This window comes from Trachurus trachurus (assembly GCF_905171665.1).
Source record: "Trachurus trachurus genome assembly, chromosome: 1".
In the NCBI taxonomy this organism is placed as follows: domain Eukaryota; kingdom Metazoa; phylum Chordata; class Actinopteri; order Carangiformes; family Carangidae; genus Trachurus; species Trachurus trachurus.
The window spans coordinates 6,874,449-6,884,658 of record NC_139891.1 but is presented as its reverse complement, the minus strand read 5'-3'; the positions used below and the strand labels follow the sequence as shown (position 1 = coordinate 6,884,658).

At 39.7% G+C, this 10,210-nt stretch overlaps 1 protein-coding gene across 1 annotated transcript; it reads left to right on the top strand.

Annotated features, from left to right (window-relative positions):
• Nucleotides 1-2,401: 2,401 nt before the first annotated feature.
• On the top strand, nt 2,402-5,587 carry dnajb1b (DnaJ heat shock protein family (Hsp40) member B1b). The gene is made up of 3 exons (XM_083976822.1): nt 2,402-2,767; nt 4,257-4,852; nt 4,998-5,587. The coding sequence occupies exons 1-3, from the start codon at nt 2,557-2,559 to the stop codon at nt 5,229-5,231; spliced, it is 1,041 nt and encodes a 346-aa protein (XP_083832948.1). The 5' UTR covers nt 2,402-2,556; the 3' UTR covers nt 5,232-5,587.
• The last annotated feature ends 4,623 nt before the right edge of the window (nt 5,588-10,210 follow it).

Here is a 10,210-nt window from a genome sequence, read left to right as displayed (position 1 = left end):
CCCCCTGACTTCTTAATTTCTCGAGAAAACATATTAGTTTTTCCTTCTCTCTTTCATGTTAAGTACATTTTGTCACATATTTCCCACAATTGTATTCTTTCATCATCTTTTACTCATTGCGTTCTCTATTTACCTATGTATTTTGTCCACGATGGTAGGCTATTTTGTGTATGTCACTTAATAAAGTCTGACATTCACTGTTGCCTGTATATCTTTTCATAGATGGTCTATATATATTTGAATTGTTTGCAGAAGTCAAGCACATTCAGCCCAAAATAACTTTCATACACCAACCAAACAGCACAATAACCCCAGGCCCATAGACATGTCCAATACACACCTTATTGCAGGCAGGTCACAATCATTTCCACTGTGGTAGTCCGTGCAGTGCTGCTGTGAATACACAAGATACATGTAGCCTATGTGGTTTGAACTGATTTTGGTCTTAAAGAGAATGCTGAACTGCAAAAAATCTGTACTGTTCTGAGCTCCACATAAAAAACAAAAACAAAGAAAGAAATCAGAAAGTGACTTGGGTGGGGCATTGGCGTCTCACTACAGTGATCTAAACTGACACAACTCTCACCACTGAAAAACAGGTTTTGTTTCACCTGATACAGACAAACCCATAAGTGGTGTCATCACCGTTCTTCAAACTGATTTCAAATTAACCATGCACTAAATGATTGTCAATGGTATATTTTTGATGTCGATGCTGATGAAAAAGATGACCACTCTGACACGTCTTCTTTGTAGATGGTAAAAAAGAATTTATTACAAAAAAGATGTGTCAAAAGGCGAATCTTCGAGAAGCCTCTAGAGCCAATTATGAGACTTCTGGGTCTTAGCCAAAAGTCCTGACCTTATATAGCCTAGTATGTTCTCTAAAACTCCACCTCTCTAAACAGAAGGAATGATTATTTAATCAATAAGAGTCAGCTGCCACACTGAGTGGTAGCTGACGCCATCAGTTACTTTGGACCTTTTCAGACAATGGTATTAAATGTAGGCTACCTTGAACTGTTTGTTTATCTGTAACTGTGATGCACTCAAGGCTCAGTCATTCTGACAGTAGGTGTCCAGACTCTTGATACCTTTGTGGCTGAGAGACGCTGCACCCCATCCCGCCGAACAGCATGACTCGGTCTTTATTTCGATGATCATTATTTATTATTTACCAGTTGTTCCCTTTGGTTAGGCAAAGGGTTGTAATAAATCCCCAAACCCTTGGTAGGTCTTTGGTGTTTCTTATCCTTGGCAGAGGGCAATGTTTTTGCCCCCACAATTAACCCTCAGGGTAAATTACTTAGCACATTAGGAGGTAGAAAATACACCACATCAATTTATCTATTTTACATAAAAAGTTGATTGGTATATTTGCCAAAGTGTCTACAGATGTGAGTATCTTGGTTCCCTGACACTGCTTGCTTTACCTGCAACATCATCTCTGATAGAGTTTTGTTTGAAAGACAGGTATCTCTTATTCAGTACAGTTACAACAGTCTTTCAAGAACTTCACATTTTCTTGTTACTGTACTGTGACACTTGCAGGGCAGTTTTAGTTTTCATTTGGTGACGTTTATTGGCCTGGTTACTTGTAGTCCAGACAGTCCATGCAATAAACAGTGAATGATTAAACTCCTGTGTGCTGTTATCAGAAGAACACGTGTTCCATAGCTCATTTCCCCATTTCCTGTAAAAAATATGGAAAAAGACTTTGGAAAAACAACAACAAAAAATCATTACATTTTACTGAGACTCACATAGTGTTTTATAAGTATTCAAGAAAGGCTGGTCAGATTGGATATGTTTGGGATTATTTTGAATGACCTCTTCCTTTTGAAAAGTGCCACAGTGTTCTGCCTTACATGTCCCTGTTGTGCACCACACCAGCAGCAGTATGCAGGGGATTTAGTAGTCTCAAATCTGGGCCAGGCCCAAGCATAACAGAAGCTGCTGCCAGCAGTCAATCCACAGTACTTCAGTGTGGTAGGGTTTATGAGTTTTATTAGATAGTTAAAAAAGTACTTCACATAACGCTTTCACATTTCATCTTTGTTTTTGTCTACTATATGGTTTATTCTCTAATTGTTGCTTTAACATTGATTGCTTGACTGACAGACAGGTATTTCAGCAATGTCCGCAGAAACAGTAGGCTACATTGTTTTATTTACGATGGGATTAAAACATAAATTATCGGAGCTATAGTCAGCAATAACTTCTAAATGTCCTCGTTGCCGTGTTTGCAATCTCTGAGGAAATAAAACTAGGCCTAACTGTAGGCTACGATAGTGTAGGAAGGTATGTCCGACGGACCTTGAACGCACCACGGCTGCCGTGCCCCTGGGCGTGTCTCCGTTGAACCGTCACAGTTGAGACAGTTCAGGCTCTTTATGGAAAACTCTGGAAGTTTCTACGGGGTTTAAAAGAAAATACCCGGCGCTCCGTGGGCTGAGGCAGGGCAGGAGAGCGACAGAGGAGCGTTGCGACTGACGTGCTTCAGTGACAGCTCTCTCTGGACTGCTTAAACAACTAAAACAAGACTAAACAAGCAAAATGGGTAAAGACTACTACGACGTTTTGGGAATTAAGAAAGGAGCGTCGGAGGATGATATAAAGAAAGCTTATCGTAAGCAGGCTCTGCGCTTTCACCCCGACAAAAACAAGTCACCTGGAGCCGAGGAGAAATTCAAAGAAATTGCCGAAGCTTACGACGTTTTGAGCGACCCAAAGAAAAAGGACATCTACGATCGTTTTGGTGAAGAGGGTAAGGTTTATAGCTCTTTGAACTGTCTAGTCGCAGAAACAATCTGAAAGTGAAACTGATGTAAGAATAACTTGGAACACTGCAGCCATACATGGAGGTCAGCTAGGCTACAGTCCCCGGCTGAGCCATGACCAGTGTCAAACGCACTTCTGACCGACGACATTAACGTTATCCCGCGGGTAATGGCGCTGCCTGCTCCGCTCTGCTGTCCTTCAGCTCAGGCGTGTAGTTGAGCCAGGAAAGGCGAGGCTTCACAAACAGGAAAACTCACATTACATGTTTCTACAAGAAGACAGCGATAGTCTGAGACAGTTGTTATTCTCAGTCGTTGCACAAACCGGAGTAGCGGGGAGGAGTAGCGGTTAACGTGCAGCTTTATGTCCGTGGTTGTGATGCACGGAAACTGAAAGCGTGGGGCAGATGCTGTTATCTTTATTTCATTTATTTTATTTTGTTAATTTAGGTACAATGGGGAGTTAAGGAAGGACCCGGACCTGCTTTTGTCTTAGATGTGTACAAAAATGCCAGAAACCTAAACATTGCAAAAGTTGCAGAGTTACTTTCGTTATTGTACTCCATACGTCAACTTACAGGAAATAGGAAGGACATACAGTAGGCCCCGGATGCGTTACTATGGTAACAACGCTATCAGTCTCTGCACTGCATGTTCGTACCGCTCTCCTGATTTCTCTCCTTTTGGAAACTTACTAGTAACAACAAAACAGAAATATTTTCATGATGCTACTATTATACGTATTCACATCGACATATCTAGATTCGTTGAATCCCCCTTCAAATTTTCCAATTTCAATTGGAATAATATTTTTTAGTTTTTCATTGTCTTTAAAAAATATTGATTAGATTATTTTTATTTGGCATTTTTCTTCTTGAGGATCATATTTGATGGCCAGTAGAAAATAAAACAATCCTGCGATCTGCAGTCATATTGGTCATATTGCAATTAATTGTTGCCCCAATAAGAACATACCCAAACAAACACATAAACAAACTGATAAGTAATAGCCTACTTTGGCTTAGAGCCCAGTCATCATTATCTTTGATGTGGAGACTTGAGTATCAGTCATGTGATTATTATTATTATTATTATTATTATTATTATTATTATTATTATTATTATTATTATTATTATTATTATTAATAATATTTATTTGTCACATACACATTTATTTATTTATTTTTTCACTTTTTGTCTGGAGTCATTTTTGGTTGACCCAAGGATAATAGGGAATAGTTACAGTATTGAGGGATGAGTGTTTACATACAACACACAATTCACTATACCATCATGTATACTTGACAAAATTTCATTTGAAAAAATGTGATAACCTTAACATAACTAGAATAACTTATATGAAAAATGCCATGATCAGAGTTAAATTACTGATTATAATAGCATTTGTTTATTTGATAAACTGTTATGTACAGCAACAAATGCTTGATGGACTAACTGATTGCCCCTCTTCTACAGGTCTGAAAGGCGGAGGCCCCTCATGTGGCGGTGGCGGCGGCGGCGGCGGTCCTGGCTCCTTCAGCTACAGCTTCCAGGGCGACCCTCATGCCATTTTTGCAGAGTTCTTTGGTGGACGTAACCCCTTCGAACAGTTCTTTGGGGCCCACAATGGGGGCATGGATGAGGACATGGACACTGATGACCCTTTTGCCCGCTTTGGGATGGGGCCTGGATTCCCCCGGTCCTTTAGCACTGGTATGGGAGGAATGGGTAGTCACAGTAGTGTTGTAAAGAAGCAGCAGGACCCCCCTGTGATTCATGATCTGCAGGTGACCTTGGAGGAAGTTCTGTCAGGTTGCACAAAGAAAATGAAGATCTCTCGTAAAAGACTGAACCCCGATGGGCGAACTGTAAGGGCAGAAGATAAAATCCTGGAGGTGCAGATAAAGAAGGGTTGGAAGGAGGGCACTAAAATCACATTTCCTAAAGAGGGGGACGAGACTCCCAGAAACATTCCAGCTGATGTGGTCTTTGTGCTGAAGGACAAGACCCATGCTGTATTCAAACGTGACGGCTCTGACATTGTTTACACAGCCAAGATCTCACTCAGAGATGTAAGTTTATTTACTGAGTTACTTGTTTTAATAAGATTATAGTTTTCACCTGAAAAATATAAGTAGAATGAGTCCTCATTGGTCCTTATTCATGATCCTAACTGAATGTTCTTTTCCCTTTTTTTCCCCCTCTCCATCCCACCAGGCTTTATGTGGTTGCACAGTCAATGCTCCAACACTGGATGGTAGAATGGTAACTGTGCCATCAACAGATATCGTGCACCCAGCGATGAAGCGGCGGATCAGCGGTGAGGGACTGCCTTATCCCAAACGGCCTGATCGTCGAGGCGACCTGATAGTGGACTACGAGGTCAAGTTCCCAGACAGGCTCAGTCAGAGTGCCCGGGACACCATTGCTCAGGTTCTCCCGCGATCTTAAACAAGACAGAGTGCCCTTCAGGACTTGATCACACTGCCAACAGTTTTTTATGTCAATCATGAAATGATTGTCTATGTGGAGGTAAAAATCACACCAGACCAATAAAAGACAGACTCAAAGGGGCAGATCCTCCTGTGTGTCCAACAACAGCCATAGTGTAAATACCAACATGAGATAATGCTCACCATGGATTTGTGCAGCGTTTCACAGGCCTGGAATGTAAATATGACCAATATGGTTTGGTGTTTGGTTTACTGAATAGATTGTATTTTAATCCAAATAACTGTAAAATAATATATGCCATGAACATAATTCTGTGAGAATATGTGTTGGAAATAAAGGCTTTCTTTGAGAAAGGAGTTTTCTTCTTTTGTAGGAAAATGTAACTTGAAGATTTTTTCACTAAATTGATTACATACTTGATGGAACTTCAGAAGTACAAAAAAGATTTCTACACTGAGAGACATTTTCTTATAGAACATGGAGAAGGATTATAGGTTTGATCTAAAAGACCAAGCAGTGTAACTAATGGAGTGGGGAATAACATCTTAACATACAATTGAGCCATTGTTGTAACTGATGTTATAACAAAAGACAAACTTAGTACTTGGCGATTAAAAAATTAGCTTGTTTAAAAGGAAAACAGTTTCTTCTGTAGAAGCACATTATGACGCAAAACATTCAATATAGAATATCTTCATTCACGTTTTGCCTCTGAATTTCTGCTTTCTCTTCACTGTAGTTTCTTCGTGATCATATTTGATTGATCGATTTATTCGTCCATATTCACTTACATTAAGTTTGGTTTGTATATTTACACACTCACCGGTCCCTGTTATGTATTATAATGATTTTATAATCATGTTTAGTTCATGCCAACTTGATTATTCAAACAATCCAGGTTTCTGTTCTTTCCTACACATCACAGGCACTAATTCTCATCTGTCCTGAGCTGAACAGTACTTTTACAATCTTTTCTTCATTGTTCATTGGTTTAATAGACCTCAGCATACTGATTTTAGGAATTGTGTAATCTGTTTGGTCTTGCCCACGGGACTCAAAACCTCCTGCTCGATGACAAAAGTGGGTGTTTTCCAAAGTATTTAGAAGGGTCTAATGTAATAATACCAGCCAGAGATTTAACCAGAGTGTTTGACCTTTAATGTTTGAGCAGATACATAGTGTCTGGTCAGTGTAGCTTTATGCTGAGCAAAGAGAACTGTATCTTAACATGCAGTAGCACTGATTCACTGATTCCATCCTGCATACACTGACAGGATTTGTGTAAACCAAGAAAATAAACTCCACATATAGCCTACTATTCCCCAATCTTCACTGACAAACATTTGAATACAATCCAGATGGACGCTTGCTCGAGGGGAAAAAATGTGGGATAAAATGAAAAGCAGGATATTGGTGTTGCTGTTGGTTACCTACGTGATGTCACCCATTAGTTTTATGCTTTTTGGCAGTGCTGACTGCCTCATTCCTGCCTACTCTAAAAATGAGCAAAGAGGTGGAGCGTGGGTGGAGCCGAGACTTCTGTGGCAAGCATTCCCCCTGTTAGCATGACTGGGTGTGTTGCTCGAGAGCTAACCCAGGGCTAATTGATCTGCAGGCTGATTCAACAGTTAACGAGCAGAGTTAACCAATCAGGTGAGTGCAGGCACCCTTGTATACTTGCAGTAAGAGCTAACATGTAAGGGTTAGGGTTAGAGCAGACTGTGACTGCTCCCACCACTCAATCGAAGTGTCCGTGCCATCAATTATGCTTCAGGCCTTCAAAAACTTAAAATAGATTTGATTTAGATAAAAGATGGAAACTGTTTGTTGTAGGCTATACCAAGCTACAAACAATATTCATACGTGATGTAAGGTCATGTAGTTCACCTCAGTGTTGGCTTCAGGTTTCAGCACAAAAAGTTTTCACTTGCTTGCTACAGAAACTTGCATTTTTTTCCCTAGGTCATGAGGAGGGTCCGAAGAACTCCTCCTCACATTATTTAATTGTAGTCCTGACAGAAGATATTGTAGGCTATTTATATGTATATACCATGGTCACTCTCTGACCAAACTTTAAAATGCTCTATGACAGAGAAAATCATCAAAATGTAATTTGCTGTAATGTTGCTTCATGGTACGGCCCTCCAGCTGGGTGCTTATTACCCGTGACACAGTCAGCAGACTGCTTGTTGAGGTTGACGATGCCCTCCAGCTTCAAGCAGTGAAGATGCACGGAGGCACGCAAGGCCTGGACAATAAACATACTGTAAACACTGAGGCAGTTATACTGTATGAAAATTATAAGCTGCTTCTGGTGGAGAGAGGGGCGTCGGAAATCGACATTATTCTGTGTATCCTCTGTTTCAAGGAAATGGCTTAAGAGGCATGAAACTGAATCATGCCTCCAGTCCGACTCCTCACTGATCACTCCAACTGAAGACAAACAAGCTGGGCCAATCGGTTGCTGCACCACCACATCTCTGCAGCATATCTAGATCTGTCAGGCTCTTATTTTTGATGACACTGAATCAGATTACATACGTGAAGCAGGCTTCTGTATTTTTTTCCCTTCCCAGATACTGTTGGACTGAATTTTATTTCTACTGGGTTTTATATTTCAACCTGGATAAAGAATGAAGATTCTTCATGTTGTCATGTTTTGCAGCTTCTCTGGTGAGTTTTAATTTATTTATTTTATCTAACCCTATAAAACATTCAATGTTTTTATTTGTGAAGATCACATTCTCAATTCAGTATTCACTTAGCTACATGCAAAGTTAGAGCTGTTATGTGTTGTTGTGAATTTGCGGATGAGCTGCACTGACAATATTCAGTAAAACTGGTCTTATGAATCTCCGTAGCCATCTAAAAAAGTTACTCTTTTAGAATTTGAAGGATTCTTATGATGTTTAATGTTTGAATGCAAAGTTGAATTCAAGTAGCCTAACATATTGCTGTGATATAGTAGTAAAAATGGACTCATTGAAAATGAACTTAAATGACTTGCATGTCAAGATGAATATGCTGATGAACAATGGTTGGAAAAACAAAACAAAACAAAACAAGGATTTACATGGTATTTCCTTTCTTGAAATAAATGTAAATCACAGACCTTACAGTTTACATTAAATGTCTTGTTATATAGAAACAAGACAATGTCAAACTTGATGGCTAGACTGCAAATGGTTAACCCATGGCTATGGTATTCTTATTTCTGTTTCTATTTCTAAGCTAAATGGTTACCATTTACTTTTCTCACTCCATCCTGCTCTCTCTTGTTAAGCATGTCTGATATTTGGTCCTCTGCTTCATTTAGTAATAATAATAATGATATGATGAAAGTACTTTATTTATCATACTGAAGGTGAGGCTTCCTCTGGCTGGGATACCAGAGCAGTTGAATGACTGCCAGTAACAAGAGGTGTAGCCCCAAGCCCCTGGTTGGCTTCTGTACAGTGTCTAGCCATGTGTTAGGTTTATTCCCGGCTTCATTGGCAACACTATGAGCTGTAAATCACCCCAGTTTAAAAATGTCTGGTGGTATCATTTTGAAAGAGGAAGGACTAACCCCATGATGTGGTATTTGTCTGACCAGTGGTGGAAACATGGTCAGAGAGTCGATCAGTGACATTCAACATAGTAGAGAGTTTGTTGTGGTCCAGCCAAAAACAATCAACACAGATCCACTGGTTTTCATGTTATTCTAAGGGCAGAGGATGTTGTTGTGATGCCATGTAAAGCCCTTTGAGACAAACTGTTTGTAAAAACGGGCTATACAAATAAAATTGCCTTGCCTTGCCTTGTGTGGCTAGGGTTAGGGGCAGTGATTATAATCCATAATTTTATAACTAGTGCAAAATGAAAAGCTGTAAGAAAGCTTAGCGTAGCTTCTGTCCCACTGTTGTTTCAATTCCATCAGTCTCGGGAGGCCATTTTTTGTCAGGCAGCTGTTTTCAGCAAAAAACAAAACATCTAATGTCAAACCGCAGACACAGATAGTTACTAGTTGGTGAACACACTGAAGTATTCAGCTGCAAAACAGGGCCAAATATTTCCCCCAGAAGCTGTTGGAACACAACTCTGAATGAATGTTCAGACACACTAGTTTTTTTTTTTTTTTTTTTACACCTTCCTTCCTCTCTCCGGTCCGTCTGTGCTGAACCTGTAGCCATCTTGTTGTTGTCTGTCTGCCTGTGTCGGCATGCATGTCTTTTGTGGTGTCGTTATATTGTGTATGCATTCAGTCTGTGTCTGTGCTTCTGCTTTGCATGCTGTGGTGTGATGTGTCTTGCGTCATGTGTCTTTGCTGCATGGGGATGTATTGATTATGTTTTCTGATTGATGTTATATATGTTCCTTTGTCATGTCATGTTGTATGTTCTTTTGTCAAGTTGTTAATTGCTGTGCATGTTTGTAGATTACCTTGGCTAATAACTTTGTAATTTTAATCATATTCATATTCTGTTTTTAGGGTGACTTTTTAACATCCGTCTGGGGACTACAGATGAAAAATAGCCTCTTGGCTAATTCTGGCGCATTTACAGTGATGTTATTAATGTGCACTGTCCCTGTTTTCAAATAAACTAGTATAAATGATGTTGAAGCAAAACTATTGCATGTGTATGGTCTAAATAAACATTACCTACTGGTATGTGCATTTTAAAAATGGGTTACAGACAGATGTGTATGTTTTGTTTTGTTTTTTAAATAAGAAAATGTTGCATCGTTTTGTATGACATGAACGTGATTCATGTCATGCATGTCTGTTTATTATGAATGATTTCCAGTGGGGGAAATAGCAATATGGCAGTGTTTGGACATTGTCATTTCTTAGTTTTTGTACAGAATAAACAGAGAGGTGGTGGGAGGTGGATATTTTATTGCTGTGGCTAGCAGTTTCCCCTTGTTCCCAGTCTTTATGGAAACTAAAGCTAACCAGCCGCTGACTGGAGCACTACATTTAATGGACCCTTCTG

Bases quoted from the DNA above. Each gene is read 5' to 3' on its own strand.
- dnajb1b (XM_083976822.1), top strand. From the start codon at position 2,557: ATGGGTAAAGACTACTACGACGTTTTGGGAATTAAGAAAGGAGCGTCG. The intron at 2,768-4,256 runs GTAAGGTTTATA...CCTCTTCTACAG, and splicing joins CGATCGTTTTGGTGAAGAGG to GTCTGAAAGGCGGAGGCCCC. The intron at 4,853-4,997 runs GTAAGTTTATTT...CCATCCCACCAG, and splicing joins CCAAGATCTCACTCAGAGAT to GCTTTATGTGGTTGCACAGT.